The sequence below is a fragment of the Elgaria multicarinata genome, chromosome 13 (genome assembly GCF_023053635.1).
Source record: "Elgaria multicarinata webbii isolate HBS135686 ecotype San Diego chromosome 13, rElgMul1.1.pri, whole genome shotgun sequence".
NCBI lineage: Eukaryota > Metazoa > Chordata > Lepidosauria > Squamata > Anguidae > Elgaria > Elgaria multicarinata.
The window spans coordinates 18,708,864-18,734,919 of record NC_086183.1 but is presented as its reverse complement, the minus strand read 5'-3'; the positions used below and the strand labels follow the sequence as shown (position 1 = coordinate 18,734,919).

The window sequence follows — 26,056 nt, the reverse complement described above, 5'->3', positions numbered from 1 at the left end:
TTGAAAGCAGTTTGGAAACAGTATATGGAACATGTCCTGGGCCCCAACAGTTGTCAATACAATTATAAACTATTATAAAGCAGTAGTGTAGATCCTGGCCATAGCTAGACGGGGCGATATCCCGGAGATTGCCCCAGGATCATCCCCGTGCGTTCACATGACGCACAGGGGATCCCGGGAGCAGGGAGGGATGATCCCTCCCTTTCTCTGGGATCTTGCCCTACACTTCTAGCCCACTTTTTCTGCGGACTTGGGTTGATCCCGAGACCGTGGAACATGTGGGCTAGCGTTGCAGTTTGTCCCGGTTCCTTGCAAGTAACCGCGAGGAGCCAGGAAATGCGCATGGGTGCAGAGCTCCTCAGGATCTGTGCCCATCAGGGGTGGGGTGGGGAAAGCGGGGGAAGTAATTTTTTTTAAAAAAAAACCTCACAATTTTTTCACACGAGCATTTGTGAGCTCCATCTGCTTTAACAAAAACAAACAAAATGGCAGACGGCATGTCGCGTGCTGCATGTAGACCAGGGCGATGATCTTGCGATCATAAAATCGTGAGATCGTCGTTGTAAAAACCCCTGGTCTAGCTGAAGCCCCTGTCTCAGATGCTTTTAAAGAGCCATTAGAGGGATAAAAGGAGGAGAAGAGTTTGTCTTCCACCTAAAAGCTAAAGGAGAAGAAAACAAATGCAAATGTTCATAAAATGAAATAAAAATATCAGCATGATCCAGAAATTGCATGGAATGGATTTATGATTGAATACATGTGGAACTGAGCCGGGCTAGATCTACGCTACTGTTTTATAGAGGTACAGAAGTGCACTGATAACTGTTGGGGCACATTAAACATTCCACGTACTGCTTTCATCATGTTATTGCCCGCTTTTTATTCCACGTCATCCAAAATATCACAACAAACATCGTTGTGTGTCCTACGAGGTATAAATACATAAGAGGGATAGAGCTTTGCCATAGTCGGATTGTAATAATTTGAGACAAGGTGTAGATCTGGCCCTGGACTGGATATAGATGGATTCTTACATATTTCGTGTTACCATGGGAAAGACACATTCTCTGGTAGCCTCTCCCTAACCCCAGAAGGCAGGGACATGTTGAGAAGGGTCTCTGAAGCAAATCTCAATGAGTGTGCAACATTATTAGATTAATTAAACACAGGCAGATGCAAGTGCTAAGTAAGCAGAAGACTTAGGGTCCAATCTTATCATTTGCACCCCTCATTGATCATAACCCCCAAACTATTATCCAGTGCAGGCTGTCCTTCTGCCCTGTATTCTTTGCTAGATAGGCTTTTTACTTCATCTAGCGATGGAGTTTTGAAGGCAAAGGGAAGGAGGCTGACAGAGGCTCGGGATAGCTCGTAAACTGGCACCTCTGGTCTCCTTTCCTCCCCACCCACTGAAAAAAACCCTTTCCTCCTCCTCCAAGGTCAAATCCTGACTTCAGAGGTCAGCTGGCATGGTTCTTTCCATGCCAGCTGTAAGGGAAAGGGGTGGGGTCAGATCTCTGATCCCCTCCCCAAGTTCAGAGTGCTGCCTCCAACCTTGGATAGGGGAACCCAAGCTATTTTATAGCTCCTCAGACACTTTCTAGGGGGCATTGATTACTCTCTCCTAGAATGGTGCATTTTACAGCAAAGGTGAACAACCTCTTCCAGGCCATGGGCTGAAATCCATTTTGACAAAACTCTCAGGGGAGGGCACATTCTGGTGATGGTTGGGATTGAAGGGCAAAGGGGTAGGACCAAAAAAATAAATAAAACACCATCATCTTTTAGCCTGAAGCTCTTAATGCCAGTAACTAAGCATTAGGAGAGACATCTCAATAGTTTAGAAAGTGTGTGTGGGAGGCAGGGGGATGACTACATGTAAGCAGGTAAATTATCAAACAATTAACAGTTGGGTGGGAAAGACTGGGGTCAGAGAAAGCTGCCGTGGCCCTCTGGGGACCTCCACAGGACCAGATTCAGATGCACAGAGGACCCATGGGCCGAGGATCAGCACCTCTGCTCTACTGAATGTTGGGGCTGGATTATCCCAGTATACATTTATGTTACAAGTGAACTTGGCAAGAGTCCACAAATGCACATTCTCTTTGGGATGAATTACATGTAAGGTTCTCACCTGGGGAAAAATTATGTTTCATATTTTGATACCAAACATGCTTTCCCCTCCGCACACATCTATAAATATGGAAGTACAAAAAATGGGCCTGTATTTCTCCTCCCCTCTCCTCTTGGCTGACTTTGTTTTTAAAGCTTTAATGTTCCTTGTACACCACAAACTGTGCTAGTGCAAAAACATACAAAAACCACTCCCCCTCCCAGCTATGTATTTATCTTTCTTTGCTCATTAGCAGAAAAATGAAGAGAAACCTCAGATATGGCTCAGAACAGCCATAGAGACTTCATTTATAGAAGGATGTGAATGAGCTCCATTCATGGACCTTATGTACTGTCTATACCAAAAGGGCTTTGTGTGCATCGCAGTGGGTGAAGAAAAAAACAAACCCCCCCATATAGTTCTGGAAGAAGAGTACTTGTTCTGTACATTTAGAGTTCACTTTGTACCCTAATAATGTGGGAGGAGTTTTTACTTCTGGTGAATGAGTGCTGTATTCCAAAGATTGGAATAAGCACCTTACATCATACATGGAACTACTCTACCGAAGTAGTCAAACATACTATTTCATGCATTAAAGTAAAGCATCAGTTTGTATATAGATAGAATGTGTGTATATATTATTTATTTATTTATTTATTTATTTATTTATTTATTTATATAGCACCATCAATGTACATGGTGCTGTACAGATTATGCACAGTAAATAGCAAGACCCTGCCGCATAGGCTTACAATCTAATAAAGTTGCAGTAAACAATAAGGAGGGAAAGAGAATGCAAACAGGCGCAGGGAAGTGTAAACAGGCACCGGGTAGGAGAGAGAGAGAGAGAGAGAGAGAGTTTGGTGTCTGTTTTAGATTCTAGACCAGGAATGTCGAAGTTTAGACCTGAATGCCCAATTTGGCCTACCTGGGCCCTCTGGGAGTCTTCAGATTATTATTATTATTATTATTATTATTATTATTATTATTATTATTATTATTATTATTATTACATTTGTATACCACCCCATAGCCAAGGCTCTCTTTTAGATGGCTACTTTCTTTCCCCTTAGCCCCACCTTCTCCTCCCATCCACCAAATATTTCGTGGTTTCCGGGCGTTTGTGTGGTTATTCCCAATCTCAGAGGTTGAAATACCTCTCCTAATGCTCAGTTACAGGTAAGAAGACCTTTAAACTAAAGGATGGCATTTTGGGCACCGTCCACCACTGGAATGTGGCCATCTAGAACTTCTCTAAAATTAAATTTGCCCCTCAGGCTGAAAGCTGTTTCTAGACAAAGGTACAGGCACAGGATTACATTTCATTTCCTCTTAGGTTTTCCACCTCTGTGCCAAATTAGGATTAAGAAGGTCACTCACTCAGAAAGGCCATTGTCAGTGGTTGCCTTTCCCCCTGAGATTCACCAAAAGCCCACATTTAAGGACTGGTTATTGTGTTATGGGAGCCACATTGTTGATTTTCCCCACAGGTCCATCCTATAGAACTCCAGTGATATTGGAAGAGTAGATTGATGTGGAAGAGGGCAGGATCATGTGGCGGGAACCACCTAAACGTTGCTCCTTCTGATCTGGTCTCTGATGGTGGTGTGATTCTCCTAGTTTGAAACCATGGTGGAGTTCTCAAAAACAAAGCAGAAAGAGAGATGAAGCAGCAAGGCCCTTTACATCAGACTGGCTATGAGCAACTGCCATTTGGCTCCTCCCATTCCAGAACTGTTTCCATCAGAGTCCATTCCACTTGGCTCCATCAGAAAGAGAGAGAGAGAGTTGAGACAGCAAGGCGCCATCTATTGGCTCACTTGAAATCATTTGCCACTTGGGCTTCTCCCTTCCCAGAATTATTTCCATGAATGCACATTACACTTGGTTGACTCAGCAGGGCCAGCTGTGGGAGAAGAGCACCTGGTCAGCTTTACAGGATCACCCAGAAGCTTTATGGGGCCTTGTGTAGGTGTGATGTTGGTGGTCCTGCTGCTGCCCCCTACAGGGAGCCATGCATATGTGTACAAAGCTGGGGGCCACATGCTGGAATTATTGCATGCACAGACTACGTTTGAGAATTCTCTCTACAACTCCTCCTTGTCTTGGGATCAGGCAGAATGAGGGCTCCTCTAAACGAGCAATTGATTGTACACTCATAATTGGCCACTCATGAAAGTTTGGGGGTCAATTTCATGATGTCATCAACAACCAGGATTTCTCCCGCAGAATCCTCTAGAAATCCAAGGATAAAAGGAACCACTTTTAAAGTGATAATAGCCAGAAAACAGCAGGATCTTCTGCCACTAGATGGTGCTGTCTCAACAGAACTGAACGGAAGGGAAGTATTCAATTCAAACCCCTTGTCACCCCTCTCGTCCCATGTAATGAAGCCCATAGCAATCACACCGAAAAACCAGGAAGCAGAAAAGCCCCAGGTAAACAACACAAATTTCCCTTAAGGTAGAGACGCTCTGAGAGACATGCTTTGTTTTTCCTTACATGGGGATAAGGGAAAAGTGTACATGCATGATTTTGTACACCTCCATCCTGTCTCCCCTTAGCCTCCTATTTTCCAAGCTAAACAATCCCAGCTGTTGCAACCTTCCCTCATAGGGGAGATGCACCAGCCCCTTGATCATTTTAGTTGCCCTTTCCTTCTCTCCTTACAACAAACTGTTTAATCTTACAACAAGCTCTACTTGACCTGGGCCAATCATAAACCTGCTTATCTCTATCGCTTCCCAGATATTAAGAAAGATTTTTTTCTTGCCATGATTGTTTTAGACTCCCTTATGGTTCAGCTGCAGGCCTAGCTAATCACCAACCTTCTGCCTCCCTTCCGCCTTCCCAAGGTTTCATTTATCATCCAGCATTGGCCTCAAACTACCATCTGTTCTGTTCTATAGAGAGGAGCACAAGATTGTATGGGAGAAGGCCAGTCACTCAAAGCAGCAGTGTCTTGGGGCCAATCTACACCAAGCAGGATATAACACTTTAAAAACAGTATGAAAACTGTATATGTAATGTGTCCTGGGCCTGAACAGTTGTCATAACCATTATAAACCATTATAAGCAGTAGTGTAGATTCTGCCCTGGTCTCAAGCCATGTATAGTTTTAAAGATCATAACCAGTATTTTGAATTTTGGCCCCAAAACAGAGTAGAAGAAGCCAACAAAGTCATCACAATAAAGGAATAATATGCTCTCTTTACTCAGCCCTGTCAACAGCCTGGCCACAGCACTCTGGAGGTTCCCAGACTGCTTTCAGAGGTAGCCCCATGTAGAGTGCATGGCAGTAGTCCAACCGTGATGTAACTCACATGTGGTTTTATCCTGGTTGTGCTTTTTATACTGTATTTTGTATTTGTGTTTTTAGACTATTGCTTGTTTATTATGGTTTTAGTTTTTGTGAACCGCCCAGAGAGCTTCGGCTATTGGGCGGTATAAAAATGTAACAAATAAATAAATAAATAAATAAATAAAATGTGTGTCGCCCTCCTTGTAACATCCTCCTTGGTTTTCAGTGAAAGTGGTTTTTTTTAAAAAAAACAACAACAACTTAAATGCACCATTTCATGAACTGTGTTTTAAGTGGAAAATGAATCTCCTACGTATGTAGTTGTTTGTTTTCCTTCTGGGCCCATAGATTCTGCACCTTTTGTTGCAAGAAGCTGTGGAAGGTGATCTTTCATTATCTTTCATGTCCTAAAAAACATGTTGAAAAAATTGACCTTGCCGCAGGACAAAGAGGCAGAGGTCCAAATGCACTCGACTTGCCCCGCCTCCCCACTGTCTTCACAGTACGTCAAGACAAAAGTTTCGACATGGATGAGCATCATGAAATGAATCACTTAAGCTACGTCCGCCATCCTCCTCCTTTGATCCCATCTTTAACCCTTGATCTTTCCCTCAGTTCCCCCTTGCAAAAAAAACCCCCCAAAACCCACCATCCACTCTCCCTTGAAAACCACCGGTCTTAGTCACAAAATTTAAGAGGAAAGCTATTTCCACATGCTTTTCTTTAAGAAGAAGAAAAAAATTACATTTCATGTGTCCATGCAGTTATTTATACAACCCACCCAACCCCATCCTGTCCCAGTCCCTAGTGGTCTCAGACTCAGAAAGGACATTGGCCTGAACATACTGGAGACAGTTTACTCACTGTGGCAGACCCACGACCAGATTAAAGCCAGTGATTGGCAGATATAGCCCTTTCTTCAGGTTGATTTGACTGGCTTCACTGTTCAGGTCTCAAATTCCCTGCATTCCAGCTTGTTGCTGGTCGCTTTTACTACTTCCCACCTCCTGGACGAGCAATGAAGCTGTTGTCGCAAATCCAAGCCAGGGGAAGGACCAAGGGACCTCTCCTTGTCAATATCCATCCTTCCACACTTCCATTCAATCCCCTCCCTCTCCCCCCCACCCCACCGTTGACAAGTGTTATAGGTTGGCCTGCCGCCTTTCTGAGGAGTGGCCCATTAATACCTCAGGGCCAAAGCCGGAGCCTGACACTCGACCATCTGCCTCCACCTCAGCAATCATGACAGCCTTTTTTTCTGGCTTCCTGCTCTCTGTGCTGCTGCTTCTTCAGGAGCAGGGAGTGAATGGGGTCCTTCCTCAGCTGAGAGGTAAGTCCTGGCATAATTTGGTTAGTTTGAAAAAGCAGAGTCATTCCCTTTGGGTATGGATAAGGCTAGGATGACAGGGCACAACACAGAGAAGGGAATTAAAACACAGCAAAAGAAAGAAGTGTGAATTGCAGTATGTGTGTGTGGGGTGTGTGTTATTTATACACATTTTCCCTCAAGGCTATAAAATTTAAGGCTCTCTTCCCTGTATATATTAATTTTGGAATAGCAGCTGAGATGAAAGTACACACACACACACACACACACACTTAGATGTAATGCAGGGCGAACTTTTCTCCAGCAGCTGAACACGCAGCATAAGTGGCGTTCTCACCCCTCCTCTGTTTCAGCATCCTAGGACAAGAGACTTCAGTCTCGATCAGTACCTCCCAAATTCTGGTCTGGAGTGTGTCAGGTGCCTCTCGGTAGAATAGCATCTTCATAGAAATTATAGCCTATTCAGCTAAGCCTGTCTGCTAGAATTTTCCTGGATCTTTAGCCTCCATTTGTATAGGAATCATCCTTATCGAACCTTGGAGTTTAAAAAGTTTATCCTGGAGGCATTTCTGGCTTGGGGGCTGCAGCCTTTTTCAGGTTGTACACACAAACTGATGTCTTACGTTACTGAAGTACCATAGAATGTGAACCGCTTTAACATCTCTTTCAAAACCTGATGCCTAGAAGTTCTCGACATCAGATTCATACAGTCCATCTCAAATGCATGGTCATGTGTCTATTTGTAGCATCCCTTTCTGAATATGCAAGTTTACTTTGTTTCTTAAGGTACAATGCTATGCATGTTTTGATCGAAAGAAAGCCCCGCACCTCCCAGCATGCATTGTGGGAGTTGTGGGACTTTTTTCTATGTAAACATGCATCGTATTGCACCTTTAGTGGATCAAGTAGTGGGAAAATGCTGTACGGTTTTTAGTGCCAGGAAGAGAAGGTCCCTAACAGTACTATTCTATGTCTGTCTACTCAGAAGTAAGCCCCACAGTGCTCAATAGAGTTCACTCCAAGTGAAGTGTACATAGCTTTGCAGCCTAAATCTACTTCTTTGGGATTTTGAAATGTGCTGTTTGTTTTCCTCCCATAGGTGCCCAGTGTAGGACAAGACCCACAGACCTCGTCTTCATCGTTGACAGCTCCCGGAGTGTGCGTCCCAGTGAATTTGAGAAAGTCAAGGTCTTCCTGTCCCAGGTCATTGAGTCACTTGACGTGGGGCCCAATTCCACTCGGGTTGGTGTCATCAATTATGCCAGCGCAGTCAAGAATGAGTTGTCCCTCAAGACCCACCGTACGAAAGCCAGCCTGCTGCAAGCTGTTCGCAAGATCGAACCCCTCTCCACTGGGACCATGACAGGCCTGGCTATCCAGTTTGCAATCAACCGAGCATTCAGTGAGGGGGAAGGAGCCAGAGTGCGAGCACCAGAGATCAACAAGGTATGAAAATGCTATGGGCTGGCAGGAGCCCTTGTTCCTCATTCTTCTTCCACTGTCGTTTTGCTGTCTGTCTTCGTTGCAAAACATATGCTTGGAAAAGTAGAAACCTCTAGGCGAAAATGTTTGCTAGCACTTCTGTGGAAATATGTGGAAATCCTTCATCCAGAGCTTCTCCCTGGCATCAACTTACTTGTGCTTCTCCAGTCTCTGCAGCATAAAAGTCCTTAGAGGGATCTCAATGGCTGCTTGCGGTCATTTTATTTCACTCTTTTGTTCCCACAGCGGCGTACTATTCTCACTGCTGCACTTCTGTTTCTCAGTTATCTAATTATTTCCTAATTACAGCTCAGGAAAGCCTTACTCGGCCAAAAGAAACTTTATGAAAGAACTGGGATTTACCTCAGCACAACTTCCTTCCTGTGGAACCCGGTGAGAAGGATGCCAAAGTCCAAATGTAGCTACACTCAGGCTTTAAATTAACCCAGAGTTGGCATCAAAGGTCAGCATAGTTGGGCACCTGTTGAGGACCAACACCACAGCAGGGGCCCACTGGGCAGTATCCAACTGTGTAATTCTGCAACCTCATATAGCACTAGCAGAACTCTGATGATCTTTCCGTTGTGTGAATGGTTGACTATTATACTTGCGCAACCAGTTGCAGAAGAGGTATGTGCAGTGCATTGCTTCATGGGTTGCCCAATGGGTTGCACAAGAGTTCTGCAAAATGCTCTCCACAATGGAGTGCACAGCACCTTGCACAAGCGTGATGCACAACCGCTTGTGCAACTGTGCTTGCTCAAATATAACCTCAGTTGGATTCTTCTCTTGTGCATAGTTCAGAACCTAGTTTCCGCTAACGCAACATCATTTGCACTGATGGAATGACAGAGTTGGACACTGCCCAATGACAGAACTGGATACTGCCCAATGACTTGGAGTTGCTCTTCCTCACCATTGCAACCTGTTGATCTACTTGCCCTTCACTCTGGCCCAGACAATGTTGCGGGTGAAAAGGAGGAGCAGTAGATGCCACTGCTTACTGGCTCTCTGCCTGTCAAGTAAGCAAGTGGGAGCAATGATGAGAAAGAGGATGCAGAACAATAGCAATTCTCACCAATGATGGTGAGAAGAGAGCCTTACTAAAGGAGAGGGCCCACTGAGGCTGTCTTGGCCAAGGGCCCTCAGAAACCTGGAGCCAGCACGGAATCAATCCCACCACCAAGTATTGCCAGGATTCTTAGGACAGGATCATTGCTCAGTGGTCAAGCATCTGGATGTATTGCAGAAGGTCTCATGTTCAAGCCCAGGTAGGAGGTGCTGGGAAGGCCTCTGCCTGGAAACCTGGAAACAAAGCCAGTCAGAGCAGGCAAGAGAGGGCTAGGAACTGGTTAAGATGTGGGCATTAAAATACAATCAAAACATAACAATTACAGAATAGAACAGCACCCAACCCATAGACTCACTTACAGGTCAAAGGTGTTCTTGAATAAAGTGTTCTTTGCCTTCCATCAGAAGGATAACAGAGAGGGGGTGAACTTCTCCTTCCTTGGGGGGGGGGGAAGTTCCTTAGCCCAGGAGCAGCCACGAAAAAGGCCCTTGAATACAACCCTTATTGTGTACAGTCTCTAAAATTTACATCTCTAGATGGGGAGGTGGGCTAGGTTTTGTGGTTTCCAAGACTACATTGGCCTACTGACCAATTTAGTTTCAAGCACACACCCCCTGAGATTCCTGCATTGAGCAGGGGGTTGGACTCAATAGCCTTATAGGCCCCTTCCAACTCTACTATTTTATGATTCTATGAAAGTTAATTTAGACCAACCCCCAAAACTGTAACAATAAGTTAAGAGGGTGCTTGACTGACATCTCTTTCCCTGAGACAGTAGCCCCATTTTAGGACTTCTGTGTAGAATGAACACAAATAGTGATAGGGGATGTCAGGCTCAGCCTATATGCATTCATAATCAAACACTTATGTGCAGCACATAGAACTGTATGTGTGGGAGTTCCCAACAGATGTTTGAATGAACATCTGTATTCATGAGGAGAGGGTGCCCCCCCCCAAGCTCATCAGCCCCTAAGGACGTCAATCCTACATGAAAAAACACCTAAAGATGGCAAGTAGAAACAATGCTGCATATTGTTCTGTCATGAAATAATAATATGCTAAACCGAATGGTTTGCATATCACAAAGTCATATCGCTGTGAAATTGAAACTCTGGGTGTTTGAAAAGGAGGCACAGCCAACAAGAAACACAGTTCTATGTCATTAAGGACAAAGTTCCTTTTAGGAAGCTGAAAGGCCCGTTCTACTAGATGTAACAATATATTTTATTTTTGCACCTTTTCTACCTCTGAGGGGAAAAAATATGTCTGGGAATGTTTTGCTCAGCAGACCTGAAAGACCTGAAAAAGGAGATTTGAACCTGCACTTAACATTTCAAAAATAATCCATCTCAAAATCTTTCTCTTGGGTTTCATCAGAATCTGGACAATGTATCACCCTTCTTAGCTGTAAGGAGGAAAGCTTTGGAGATTGGCTAGGAAGAATTTGAAATAATGAAAATGGATACAGAAGAGAGAGAGAGGGAGGGAGAACTCTCTCTCTCTCTCTCTCTCCCTCCCTCCCACCCTCCCTCCTAGAATTGGAAGGGGCTATTGAGTCCAACTACCTGCTCAGTGTAGAAATCCAATTTAAAGTATCCCTGACAGATGGCCGTCCAGTCTTTGCCTCAATAGCTCAAGTGTCAGTGAGCCCACCACCTCCCTAGGCATTATCTGACTGCCCTGATCATTAGGAAGTTTTTCCTGATGTTCAGCTGAAATCTGCCTTCATGTCTTACCATCTTGGATGACAGAGAACAGAGTTTTGCCCTCTTCTGTTTGACAACCCTATAGGTGTGTGAAAAATGCTATCATACCCCCTTCTATCTTCTCCTCAAAGCTAAACATAACCAGTTCCTTCAATCTTTCCTCATAGGACTTAGTTTCTAGTCTCCTGATCATCTCTGCTGCCCTTCTCTGAACTCGTTCCAAGTTATCTGAATCCTTCTTAAAATGTGGTGTCCAAAACTGGATATGGTGACCAGTGTAGGGTAGAGCAAATCTATCACATCTCATGATTTTGAAACTATACTTTTTTTGATGCAAGCTAAAATTGCAGTTGCCTTTTTTTGCAGCTGCATCATATATATTCATTCTTCAAAAACTTCAGACATAAATATCATAGAGGAGTTTCATCTAAAATCCAACTAAATACTGGTACAGAAGCCAATCACAGCTTTTAAAACTCAGCTAAAAACTTTTCTTTTCCCTATAGCTTTTAAATATTGAGTTTGTTCTGACTCTATACTGTTAGCCTCACCCTACCCGGTGCCTGTTTACACTTCCCTGTGCCTGTTTGCATTCTCTTTCCCTCCTTACTGTTTACTACAACTTTATTAGATTGTAAGCCTATGCGGCAGGGTCTTGCTATTTACTGTGTAATCTGTACAGCACCATGTACATTGATGGTGCTAAATAAATAAATAATAATAATAATAATAACATTAATTTGATAGTGTGGTTATAACCCTGTCATATTCACTTAAATACTGTGGTCAGAGGTGGTGGCAACATGACAGCAGTACAGCTATTGAAACAGCTTAAGGGTAATTTGGCTAAATGTTAAATTGAAGGTTAAAAGTTGTTCTGTTTTTGTTTTAAGTTTGCTTACTAACAAGATACAAGCTTGTACAACTGACCTACCTTACCAGGCAGTTATGGGATGCAAAGGAAGGCTCACCACCTCCCAAGTTACAGTCTATTCCCTTGTCTAGCAGCTCTTACTCTTCTGGCATTTCTCCTAATCTTTGGCCAAATCCTGCTTCCCTGCTAGTCTTGCTCTGTGGAGCAACAGACAACAAGTCTGCTTAACCTTCTCCATGGCAGCCCTCCAGATATTTGAGGACCACTTTGTGGCCTCATTCAGAAGACACCTTAAACCATGGCTTTAACCATGGTGGTTAAGCCAGAAAGCCAGGTGTGTTCAGAAGACACCTTAAACCATGGATTTAACCACAGTAAATAAGGCTTTTTACCTTATTCACCATGGTTAAAGCTGTGGTTTAAGGTGGCTTCTGAACATGGTCTGGCTTTCTGGCTTAACCACCATGGTTTAAGGTATCTTCTGAATGAGGCCAATATCTTCCGAACTGTCTCTTCAGGAACACCAGTTGAAATTAGGAGCTTCTTTAAATGAGTGATTTATAGCATGCTTATTACTGGCCATTCACGGATGTTTGTGGGTTATTTTGCTGATGTGCCCAGCCTCCTGCACATCTCCTGCTCGTTTTCTTAGTTTTAGCGCCACAAAAATAACCACCAGAAAACCCGACTCTGCTGAGATATGTCGGGTTTGTCAGTATTTCCTGCTGTGTGCAAGGGAGGTTGCACTATAAAATGCCCACTAGAGGGTGATGTCCCATCGCAATATACAGGCCCTGTGGTCACTGCTCTCTTCCCCATGTAATTCTTCTCATTTCAAATATAGAAGAGATCGAGAAAGAGAAGCCACGGTAAAGAAATGTGATTTCCCCCCAGTCTGAGAGTCATCTAGGTCTGTTAAAATTGCCCCTCTCTATTTTCACCAACCCATTTGTTCAGGCTGGAAAGGGAGAAGGGGGCATTTGGGCTATTTTGTGGGGAGTGCATTTCAAGGGCAGGCAGGTCAGTATGAAAAACTCACTAGCACTTCTCCTGGTTTCTTGAGGTTGCCAGCAGCCATAATTAATTTCCCCATAACGACCTGGAATGACACTACATCGTAACATAGGATCATTTTGAGTGGTGCTATAGGGAATTAAACATGGCAGCTGGTGACACTGAGGAACTGTGGGGGGACTCCCAACAGAGAACTGAGTTACGGCTGTGGTACTGGAAGGGCTAGATCACATCTGGTAAAGTAAGATCATGTCCAATGAAGCAAGGTCTCACCTGATAGACAAGGCAAGGCAAGGCAAGGCAAGGCAAGGCGAGGCGAGGCAAGGGATGTCAGGACCTTGGACAGATCACTATAGCAGTTATGGGCTGGAATTCACTCAAGAAGGGAAGTTGTCTCAGCAACATACAGAGGTCATTTGAAGCTTTCTGAATGCTTGCAGCTCTGGACCTGCTGTTAATTGCAGCTCCTCTGAAGAACTGCCTGCTTCTTAAAGGGTCATTGCCCAGTTCTGTGCAACTGAATCCTATGGTGTGGAGGCAGTGAGGTTGGAAGCATTGGAAGGGTGTCCTCTGAGTCTGAGGAGTCTGGAATATCTTGGACAATCAAATGATGGGTTATTGGTCAAACCCCTTTCACAATGTTGAACCCACTGAATGCACCCCCTACTGGCTGGTCATTCAGCATTAGTGAGAAAGGAGTTCTATGCACTTGTGTGTGGGGGTCTTCCACCTCAGCCAACCATGAGATAGGTTAGGCTGAGAAACAGCAACTGGCTCAGATTTACCCAGTGAGCTTCAAGACTGAGTGGGCATTTGAAATGGGGTCTCTCAGGTCATAGAGTAACCAGATTGCACCGAAGTGGTTCTCACTGTTATTAACATCTGCATGGCATGTAGAAATTCAGCAGGTGCAGCTTTTTGTGGTGGGGAAATGCAATCATGGGAAAACTTTATAGGCTGCCTTTAAAGACACTGGTACCATACCAGCCTTGAGTAGACCTTGTGAAAAGGAAGGCTCCCCCATGGACTTTTCCTCATTCCTAAAATAGGGATGCCATCTTCTTCTTTCCCCCCTTTCCACTAAGGGTTCTATGCTGTGTGCTGTCTGTAGGATATTAGGAACCAGATGGATTTTTTTAAAAAAAGAACTGAAGAACATAAGTTGAGTCCTGCCGGATGAAACCGAGGGTCCATCTAGTCCACATTCTGCTCACCCAGTGACCAACCAACTGTAGTACTTTCTGACACATTTCAAAATGAAAGAGTCTTAAAGAAGTGGGAGGGGGAGAATTATTAGAGAAGGCACACATCTACCTGATCTGCCAAGAGAAATCTATTTATGAGTATTACACACACACACACACACACACACACACACACACAAATCTTGGCGCCAATATTTTTTGCAACAAGTATTTGAATGTTTGTCTTGGATTGTGGAAGGTAGATTTTCATTAGTTCAAATTGACAAGTATCTCTTTCACACAAATACACACACAATTTCATCATCATCATCATTGTCGTCATGTATAGGCATGCAAGAGAAGCCTTTTACTATGAGTTTTTCCACCCAATTTGTTAAATAAATGGCTCTCTCTTCTGGCAAACAAGGGACATTGCATGATTCTTCATCAACTACAGGGTGCACTGCAGTCATGCTTAAGCAAGCCCTGATGACTTTTCGCTTTGCAAAGTGCCCGTGTGAGGGGTGATTTGCATCTAAGCAAGTGAAAGACCCAAAGGAATACTTAACCTTCTGCTGCAGATTGTTTTCACCCAAAATTCACCCTTCAGCTGTTTTTTTTTAAAATTATCTTAGAAGGGTTCCATACTTATGTTTGTGACATAATCTAAGATAGAAAATTGTTCCTAAGAGGGTTCTCTGCCCCAATTTCTCTCCAAATTATCCACAATTTATATGGTGGGGGATGGGTGGGAATGAAAGAAGAATATGTTATTTAATTTCTTTTCCTATGCCTTCACATCAAGGCAGATGTCAGAAGGAACTGTAGCCAAGGGCCAGAGCCACACAATAATGTAATAAATAAATAAATAAATAAAAAATAAATAAATAAATAAAATAAATGCATGGCCACTAGGGATGTTGTGTTGCTCAGGCAAAATCCTGGACCAATCAGGAAGCCTTTTGTAGCCCTTCCTGTCCAGTAGGGCCCAATGGCCAGACCGACTGTGGTGGGGCCAAGCTACTCTGAGAACACTTCCCTGCCAGGAAGATGTCCCAAGCTGCAATGCTGCAACATGGGGGTGACCATGGACAAAACAGGAAGTTCTGAGTTCTGTTCTTGGCAGCTCCAGATATCTTGATTGCTGAACACAAGTTCAACACAGGTTGAGGTTTATCAAAACGGTCCTGTACAACTGCTTGGTAGGCTCTTAATCCAGGCCTGTTGCAGGATTTTTCTAGGTCAGGGTTGAGGACCCTGGGATCTTCCAGGGGTTGCTGGACTACAAATTCCATCATGCCTGATCATGGGCCATGTTGCCTTAGGCTAATGAGAGTTGGGCCATAGCTAGACCTAAGGTTTATCCCTGGATCTTCCAGGGGTCAAACCTGTTCATCTAGGTGACACACAGGGGATCCAGTGCTCAGGCAGGGGTGATCCCAGGATAAACCTTAGGTCTAGCTGTGGCCTTAGACTCCAAAAACTTCTTGACGGCTACGGGTTTTCCACCCCTGTTTTAAGAGAAGGGAAGAGAAAGAGTTATACTTAAAATGATGGTTCACAGTTCCTTCACAGTGACAGTGTACAACACACCAAACAAAGGTGTAAAACACATTGTGATGATTTTGGGTACACATGGCTTATGGCAAAACATTCCACTTGGAATTCAGATGATGCTATGGCATGATGGCCAGTGGGGGCAGCCACCCTTCCCCACCCCCCAAGAATACCCCTAGCAATGATATGTTACCATTGGGCCATTCCATGGCAACTGGGAACACAGCTGGGTTGGTCTGAATGCATCTTGGCTGCCCCTTGTAGCAGGAGCAAGGCTTTCATTTTAATGCTTAAAGAAAGAAAGAGTAGCAAACACACTGCTGCCTTATTGTAAATAACGTTAAGCCCGATGATGATGATGATGATGATAAATTACCATATTTCTTCGATTCTAAGACGCCATCGGTTGTAAGATGCACGTTAACTTCAGTACCACCAACAGAAAAAAAAGCTTTGATTCTAAGAAATAATAAATGCACCTGTGATTCTAAGATGCACCCCGTTTTTAGAGATGTTTCTATGGGGAAAAAAGTGCGTCTTAGAATCGAAGAAATACGGTAATAGATTTTGAACAGTCCTTGAAAGTCACTGAAAATACCCCCTATGACAAATATTCAACCCTGCACTACTAATAATGGTGAATTATATTCCAATGTCAATTGGAAATAATTTGCATCCTTAAAAAAATCTGACCATCTGATTCTCATAACATAAATTTCAACCTATATATACGTATTGCCCTCTATTTCTCTTGTTTTCAAAGGTTATTATGGCTCTGAATATATATATATATATATATATATATATATATATATATATATATAGAACCTTGAGAATATCTGTCGTTGTGAGTATTCCTGGTAGTACAGACTCAGTAAGTTGCATGTTTGTGTGACCAATTTCTCATGGGGAATAAGAGTCTTCATTTGAATTAAAGCTAGCTGAATAGCAGTCGTGACTCTAATTGTATACAATGCTTCAAGGTGGCACCATCAGAATGAAGACAGAATAGGAAGCAATACTGTAGCCAGTTGGGCAGTCCATTGAGTCTTCACTTCCTTATCCTCAGGTAGCGATTATAGTGACCGATGGGCGCCCCCAGGATGGGGTGAAAGATGTATCAGCAAGAGCCAGAGCTCTTGGGATTGAAATTTTTGCTATTGGCGTGGGCCGCGTGGACATGCATACCTTGCGGCAGATAGCCAGTGAGCCTCTGGATGAGCACGTAGACTATGTTGAGAGCTACAGCGTCATTGAGAAGTTGTCCCAGAAGTTTCAAGAAGCATTCTGTGGTAAGTCCCAAACAAGAGATGGGGAATCTCTTTCAATTCCAGGGAAACATTTGGGGGGCGCATTTTATTTATTTATTTATTTATTTATTTATTTAAAGAGTTGTATCCTGCCCTATATCACTAGGATCTCAGGATGGCATACAGAGAAAATTATATTTATTTATTTATTTATTTATTTATGACATTTTTATACCACCCAATAGCCGAAGCTCTCTGGGCGGTTCACAAAAATTAAAACCATAATAAAACAACCAACAGGTTAAAAACACAAATACAAAATACAGTATAAAAAGCACAACCAGGATAAAACCATGCAGCAAAATTGATATAAGATTAAAATACAGAGTTAGAACAGTAAAATTTATATTTAAGTTCAAATTAAGGCCGTTGCTAGACGAGGCGTTAGCGTGGTGTGAGGCCCGGTCTCCCTCCTCTGCATCCAGATGACGCACAGGGGATTCCGGGGTCAGGCCGGGCTAACGCCTCCCTTAAGCTGGGATAAGCGGATTCACTACAGGCCGGGGCTGTAGAAAGTCTAGCAATTTCCATGACTTTTCCCGGCTGCTCACTTACGAGTAGCCGGGAGAAGCCACGGACTGGGCACAGCACTCCATAGGTCAGCGTTGCGCCTGTCGGGCATTCCAGTGGTGGGTGGGGCTAAAGGCAAAGGGAGAAGGGTCAAAGGCAAAAGGGGCGGGGCCATAAATAGCATATTGTAGCTTACTGCCAGTAATTAAGTGTTAGGGGAGACATTTCAACCTTTTAGAAGGGGGAGGGAACTGGTTGGAGGAAAGGGGGTGCGTGGGGTCAGGGAAAGGCGGCGTGGTCCTAAGAGGCCTGGATTTGGCCCCTAGGCCTAAAGGTTCCCACCCCTGTCCTAAAGGAAGCTTCACAGTGGGAAATGAGTGATGAAGACAGTTCTTGACCGGATACAAAAGAGGGCAGGGCTCCTGCAGCTTTAACTGTTGTAATGAAAAGCTAATTCCACCAGGTGCTGCATGCACACAAATGACACCCACTGAAATCCCCTTTTCTATTCAACTGTTAAAGTTACAGGAGCCCTGTCCTCCTTTCCATATGGTCACCCTAGTATCCATATGGTACTGTTAGACTTCCCCCTGCAGGGAGAATAGCAGCTTCAGGAGGCAATTTTTAAAAAGGAAAATTGTAGGGTAACCCCCCCCCGATTTAAGTTCTTCCCCCTGTACCACAGTCCTGATCCAATTCACAAACAAACCCATGTTAAAACCCTGATCACAGATGCATGCGGAAATGGGATAACACCTTTGTACTGATTCATCATTTATCACATTATACAGTAACCCTCAGACTTCCATGTTATAAGGGCTGTAGGATGCAATGCTCTCTTGTGTCCTGTTTTGGTGGGTATGGTAGATAATTGCTGCAGATATTTAGTCCAGTTCTGTTGCCATCCTATCAGAGTATCAGAGTATTGTGGTATTTTCTCTATATATATATTGTGCATATGCTCAGATCTTAAAGCAAGGAGATTTATATTGTGGAACTTGGAATAAAGAGAGCTAGGATCAGTTTTTGTTTGTGCACTCTGAAATCATGATATATGTTAACATTGTATGTTATTATTTTTCAGCTGTGTCTGACTTGTGTGCCACAGGAGACCATGATTGCCAGCAGATCTGTGTTAGTTCAGAGGGCTCATATACCTGCGATTGTAAACAAGGGTTCACACTTAACAGGGATAGGAAAACTTGCAGTGGTAAATAATCCTTTTTTTTACACTTGGCAAACATAGATCACTGTTCAGTCTACAATCTGGCCCTCCTAGGATCACAATTTGGGCCTTCTGGGTTCCTGAGAAGTCCACTGCCCTTTCCTCTGGATCTCTCTCTTGCTTTTAACTGTCCCCTCTCACAGCTCCAAAGACTAGGGAACATTGGCGTGCAGACAACAGGTTCAAAGGGTTCAGTTGAACACCCTAATCCACTACTGCCGCCATGTTGCAGTAGCAGGGCCGGTGCTAGCTACAAATTCAGCTGCTACCCACCCCGCTCCTCCGGAAGGCTTTTTTCACTGGTGCAGCCGCTGCATCCCCCCAGCTCACTTGCTCGCTCTTTCACTCACTCACTCACTCAGACGCTCCCTGCTCCCAGCTGCTCTGCCTGACCTCTCGCGACAGTTGCTGAACAAGGTGGGAGCAGCAGCCACGCTGGGGCCAGGAAGCAGCACGTGGTGGAGCCGCGGAGGGGGCTGTTTCTGTAAGTAGTAAGATTGCCCTCCCCCCTTCAGAGCTGCTGTCCTCCTCTCATCATCAGCTCTGTAGGTACTGTAATGTTTGGGAGAAAAAGAGAGAGAGAGAAGCTGTATGTTTACGTGCCTTCTCTCCTCAGCACTGCCCCACCGCCCACCCGAGTCTGGCCTCCAGCAAGAGAAAAGAAAGGGGGAAGGGGGGAGAACTTCAGTGTCCCCCCCAGGACCTCCTGGCTAAGGAGGGTTCATTCAGCAGCACCTATTTCAGAATGCTTGCTAAAACAATTCCTAACTGCCCTTGCTTATTTTAGGGTGTCCAACCCCATTTTTTCAAGCCGTTCTTTTGGTAAACATGGTATGTGTGTATCTTGTGTCACTTTAAAACAGAGCTGCAGCACAATCCTATGTACGTCTACTCAGAAGTAAGCCCCACTGAGATCAATCAAACTTACTCTGAGGTAAATGTGCATAGGATGCAGCCTGAAAACAAAGAGAGGATGAAAAAAAGACAGGAGAAAAAGAATTGTAGAAATAGAATAGCAAGGTAACTGTGGGATATTTAACCATATTTAAAGACAATAAGTACAGTAAAATTAGTGCTCCTCTGCTTCAGTCCCAATCAAATAATTACAACAGTACAGTACAGATTATTTGTTAATTTAAAAAAACACAGTTTACTTCAGTTTTCGTTTATTTCGTTTGTTTGATAAATGAAAAAAGTCCTTTATTACTGTATATTCAATCAATATTTACCTTAAAAATAAATAAATCCCTGGCCGAACCACCTAATGAAATGTGCTGCGCACGCCTATGCTTTGGAAGTTATTATTTATGCTTCCTAGAAGTCCCAGTTGTATCTAATCATGGCCAGCTCCAGGGTTGCATGGGCTCTTGGCCATGATCCCCCCCACCAAGTTGAGTGATACAAAAGCATTAAAGGAAAAAAAGTTGCAAAAGTGCAAATTATTTCACCCTAGCTGCATTTGGCTTTTCCAGCTGCTTCTTTCTCATGCTCTTACTTTTTCCTGCTCTCGCCGTCTCTGGCTGACTCTCTCCTTTTATGCCTTCTTCCCTCCAAAACTGAAAGTACCATTTCGAACCCGAAGAAATGAAACTTAACTTAGGAATTGAATCTTAACTGGGAGATGATCCTTAGTTGGATAAATAGGAATCTATGGACAGCCACAGATCCTCTCTCTCCCCCTCCTGCCCTTCCTCCCTATAAAAACCCATTATGTGGATGGACCTCCCCACAAACAACAGGCAGAGAGAGGTGGTGGTGGTGGTGGCATTGACAGTGGAACCGGATGTGGCAATGAAGCAATGAACAGCAGGAAAAGGCAGCAGCCAGTTGGTGGTGCCAGAATGTAGACAGGTGCCCAACTGTGCTCCTTAGCTCTCCTTAGGCTTCTGTGAAGGTGAGAAGATGTGGTTTGACAGAAGTGCCATCGCTTATCCATTTCCATAATCCTGAATCCACCTTTCCTATTGGTTTCTTGATGTGGCGGGGCGGGGGGAGCATCAAGTGGGCTGTATTGGAGAATCACACTAAAGACTCCCTGCATTAGTGCAATGGAGCATTTCTGTCCAGGCATCAGGCCTGTCCCTCAGAGTGGACCGCTTACCATCATCTTCCTTGCTTTTCCATGTGCTGGGAGAATAGATTAGGAATTGCACTGGAAAGGAAGGGATAACAAGTGGCCCATTCTTACAGGGCCCTGGGCCATCTGCCCAGGGCATTTCACTCTCTCCACCCCATCAGCATTCATGGGTTGCTTGCTTGCAATACTTCTTCGGTCCTTAACTAACCTTCTCTGATGGTCTCCAGAGAGCCTGAAAAACAACAGGGGCATACAGATCGCCCAGTTTAAAACTTCGCACTGGCTGCCACTGGTAGAACAAGGGATCCACTGAAATATACGAGCACCTTGAGTAAACTAAGAATTTAGTCAGCAGCAGGACTAGGAAGAGTATCCAATAGAGCAAATACAGCCAACTCAGTTTTTAAAAGCTGAGATTTGGGAAAGTTCCATAACACAAAAAAGGAAGAGGAAGAGAGAAAAAAAAAAGGAGAAAAAAGAGAAGGAGGTTGGAGCAATCTCTGAACTCTCTACTGCATGCCAATTCATATGCCTCTCCCCCGTTTCCTTTCTGGGGATAAATGGCGGCCCTCTTGCACAGCCAAAGAGAACACACAGAGCACTTTCACACTTGAAGCTTACAGCGCCTTTGAGCCTCTCTTGTGCTTGTACACCTGAATGTCTCGTTGTTAAGAGAAAGAGCCAAGCCAGTTGGGACACCATTAGCATTTGCAATTCCGCAGTGGGATCTGATCCAGATTGGGACCTTGGCATTGGGTCAGAGGGCACTGCAAACCTTTAACCCACTGTGATCCCACTCCAGATTGCCACCCCCTTCAAATGCCAGCTATTTGCATTGGAAGGACAGGTCCTCCTTGCACCAATGGAAGCTTTCATTCCAGTGCAAATAGCGAATGTAGTGGTTCCAATCCTGATGGGGATCCTAGTTGAAGGCCCCCTTCTGTCCAACTCCGCCTGAGCCAGGGGACTCTCAGACCTTTAAGGCTTATGAAACAAGGGCCCAAGCGGGCACCCTCTGTTTCAAAGCCCGAAGCCTGAAACCTTAAAAACTAGCAATAACCAAGAGGACTTAGTACCATGACTTAATTGGAATGAAACACACACATTCAGTTACGATAGGTGGAAAGTTTATTTATAAAAAGGGAAAAAGGGAAGGGAATAATATACAAAAAACCCAGAGCAAGGTTTGAAAACAGGATAAAACAACAATACTGACTGTGGGCACAATCCTATCAGAGGCCTGTCGGTCATTGAACTCAGAGGCTGAGAGGCATCCTATACAGGGCAAGAGGAGTGTGTAGGCAACTGTTGCCTCTGCATTCCTCTCACCACCATGATGTGATTTTGCTAAATGGGATGACTTTGCCTGTCTAGCCACCCAATCGCTAGATGGGGCAATTTTGCCCATCTAGCTGGGACTCTGTGGAGCAGGAGGGAAAGAGGCCGGGGCAGCTGGTGGATTCTATGTAAGCTGGAAACCCCAGCCTCCTCCTCTCCCTTCTTACAAAACCATGTGTTTCTCTCCTCTCCAAGCTGGCACTTGCATACTGGCTGTGAGGAGGAGGCAGCAGGGAGCTCAGACTCCTGGGTCAAAATGTGGGAGCACTGTCTCTGGGTTCAGCTCCAATTGCCATGGTGCCCAGATGCTGTCTAGGGGCCTTAGGATCATTCTCAAAACCACAGGGCCCTCTTTTTGTGCCAGGTCAAGACATTTTTTAAAAAAATTTCCCCAGACATTTTAATTGATAGCATTACTTCCGCAGCAAATAGGGTTGTATTATTTTTATTGATTGCAGCCTCTCAGTCTTAATTGTTATGATAGTTATTGGTTTTGTTTTTATAGCACACTGCCCTGGAATCTATTCTGGATAAAGCATGGGCTAGACATTTTTTAAAATAAATAAATGAACTAGATGGATTTTGGTCTGATCCAGCAGGGCTCTTATGTTTATATGATAGAAGCAGTTAGAAAACTGAATATTTTCTTTGAAGTATAAATTGGTTTGATTCATTTATATCCCAATCAATAGCAGCTATTATTATTTGAACTTATATATATATATATATATATATATATATATATATATATATATATTTCCTAGCAAAACATCCCCCCCACCCCACTGGAAAAATATGGTTTCGTTCATTTATCACAAAGCAAAATGAGTTTAAGATAGTTTGTAAAGTTCAAAATTAGGATGGAGCTACCATTAAATAAACTTTAATAACATTTGATAAAGTAAGTAATCAACATTGCAAAGTTTAAAAAGTAATTGTAAAAAATTAATTATGTAACAAACCATATAAAATTATACCAAAATGGAAATTAGACAGCCCACAAACATGGTGACCTTATCTGTTTCTAGTAATCATATCATACGCTATACTTTTTGTTAATTTATTTTCCATATTTCGATACATTTAGTCTTTAAAAAGTATTTTAAAGCTCCGGTTTCAGCTCCGGTTTTTTGTTTTGTTTTTCTTTCATATTATTTCTGTCGCTTGCTTTTCTCCAGCCTGCAGTGGAGGGTCTGCCACGGATCTTGTTTTCCTGATTGATGGGTCAAAGAGTGTGAGACCTGAGAATTTTGAGCTGGTGAAGAGATTCATCAACCAGATTGTGGATTCTCTGGATGTGTCGGACAGAAACGCACATGTGGGCCTGGTCCAGTATTCTAGTTCAGTCCGGCAGGAATTCCCATTGGGGCAATTCAAGAACAAGAAGGACATCAAAGCAGCAGTGAGAAAGATGTCCTACATGGAGAAAGGCACCATGACTGGTCAAGCTTTGAAATACCTAGTGGACAGTTCCTTTGCGATTTCCAGTGGAGCAAGACCCGGAGTTCCCAAAGTCGCCATTGTATTTACTGATGGCCGGTCACAAGATTATATCAATGATGCAGCCACAAAAGCCAAAGAACTAGGTAGGCTATCAGATATTGATACTGTCGCTTTACAGTAGCCCAATTCAGATGCAACCTTCTCCGGGCAGTATCCAGTGATGTTATTCTGCAAACTCAAATAGCTCTGCTGAAACTTTCTGTTGTTCAAGCAGCTATGCATTATGCTTGCACAACCGCTTGTGCGGTTGCAAAACTGGTTGTGCAAATGTTATGAATAACTATTTGAGCAAATGTAATGCACAACCACTTGGACAATAGGTTGCGCAAGCATAATACATAACCGGTTCCACAATGGATTACATAAGAATAATGTGCAATCAATTACATAATGGGTTGTGCAAGCATAATGTGCAACCGTTTGCATAACCGCTCTTGCAGAAAAGTAACTTTAGTTGGATTCTCCTCTTGCGCTTCATTCGGAACCTAGTTTCCGGTAGTGCAACATCATTTGTGCTAGTGGAATAACACAGTTGGATACTGCCCTCAGTTTAATAAACCATGATTTATTAGGCAGAGAACAAGCATTGCCCCCTGCCCTCCTCCTGTCTTTCATGTCCTGACATTCAAGACTTCTGGGGTTTATTAAATCAGCTTCCATGGCATCCCATCCCAACCCAACCCAACCCAACCCAACCGGAAAACTATGGTATGTTCTCAGTTGATAAACCAGGATATACAACCAGGTTCAGATCCTTATTTCATCATCATACCATGGAATTAAACAGAGACCAAATCAAAGTTTGGCCTATTTCAGAAATATGACGGAACCATATTTTAGTGCAGGGATGGGCAACTTGTCATCTTCCAAATGTTGTTGGACTGCAATTTCCATCAGCCCTAAGTGACATAGCCAATAGTGTGGTATGGTGGGAGTTGCAGTCCAGCAACATCTGGAAGTCCACAAGTTGTCCACCCCTGGTTTAGTGATATATGAACAAGCAGAAGCAAGATAAAACCCATAACTTTTGCTCCTTCCCCTGGCATGGCTGCAAGGAGAGTGGAAGCATGCATTTTTTCGTTTAACTAGGGTGGAAGGGAGAATGGAATGGTGTCATGGTGCACAGCATAGCTGATTGAAACAGTGAACAAGAGCACTTCTTCTACACTGCAACATTTTGTTGCAGGTACTACTTTACATTGCAATGTTTTGTTTCAGGTGCCACTTCTTACACTCAATCTCAACTTTCATAGAGACGACAATGGGCAGATGACCAGTTTTTGCTTGTTTCAGGTTACAAGATGTTTGCTGTTGGAGTTGGCAATGCTGTTGAAGATGAACTTAAAGAAATAGCCTCTGAACCAGTGACAGAGCATTACTTCTACACTGCTGATTTCAGAACCATCAACCAAATTGGGAAGAAACTACAAAGTAAAATCTGTGTCGGTAAGTAAGGTTGTGCAAGGCTATGGCAGCCCAATCTTGTAACCTACCGCCCTGGCAAATAGCGGTACAGAATGACCACTGTTGGCAGTACAGTCTGTCAACATTGCAAACTCATACAGTCGACTGATGGAGCAGTATGAGTTGCATGGGAAATTAATCTAACTCAACCTCTTTCTCTGATGGAGGAATAGTCACCTTCATGACCTCATCTTGTGGCATTATTTTATCACCTGTTTCCATACGTTCCTACCTATATGTTAAAATCTGCAGTAGAAGCCCACCTGCATGTTCTCCCACCATCCAAGGTGAGGTGAGAGAAGGTCTTTTCAGTGGTGGCACCCCAGTTCATTTATATTCTCCCTAGAGAATTTTGCCTGGCACCTACTTTATTATTGTTTTGACTGCAGGCAAAATCGCCTTTATTCCCCAGCCGTTTTAGCTGAAATATTGAACCTGCTGATTGTTAGGTGCTGCTTTTGCAATTTTGTGGCTTTTTGCTTGTGTGTGTGTGTGTGTGTGTGTATTTTCTGGAACTGTAGCCTTCTTCAATGAGCCGCTTTGTTTTCCCTCCCACAGAAGAAGATCCATGTGAATGTGAAGCCATTGTGAAGTACCAGACAAAAGTAGATAACCTCATAAAGGCACTGACACGGAAGCATATCCTTTGGGAGCTATTTGGGGGCTGTCTATACCTGCTCAAAGTCTCACAATGGCTGTGAATCTGCACTGCATCAGTTATATGATGCAGCCGCAGATTTGTGGCCACCGTGTGGCTTTTCCATGAAGCTGCGTGGTAAAAAAGCTTGGGGCTTACCCCAGCTTGTTTGGTGGGAGCGAGATCACTCTGGCTCTCCCACAGTCTGACCTTGCTCCATGGCCGATCCAGGGGTGGTCCAGGCAGATGGCGATTGGTGATTGGTCACCAGAAACCAGGAAGAGGGCAAGGGGACTGTTCCAGCATCCAGATGATCACTGGAAACCCTGCTTCCTCTCCTTGGCATGGGGATTACCCGACAC

The 26,056-nt window shown here is 43.8% G+C and overlaps 1 protein-coding gene across 1 annotated transcript; it reads left to right on the top strand.

The window, feature by feature from the left end:
* Window positions 1–6,432: 6,432 nt before the first annotated feature.
* MATN1 (matrilin 1) lies at window positions 6,433–25,758 on the top strand. Its single transcript, XM_063140589.1, is given in 8 exon segments — window positions 6,433–6,664; window positions 6,667–6,744; window positions 7,841–8,187; window positions 16,700–16,922; window positions 18,535–18,660; window positions 23,269–23,676; window positions 24,887–25,039; window positions 25,616–25,758. Coding segments are annotated over 8 exon segments (1,710 nt in total).
* Window positions 25,759–26,056: the final 298 nt, after the last annotated feature.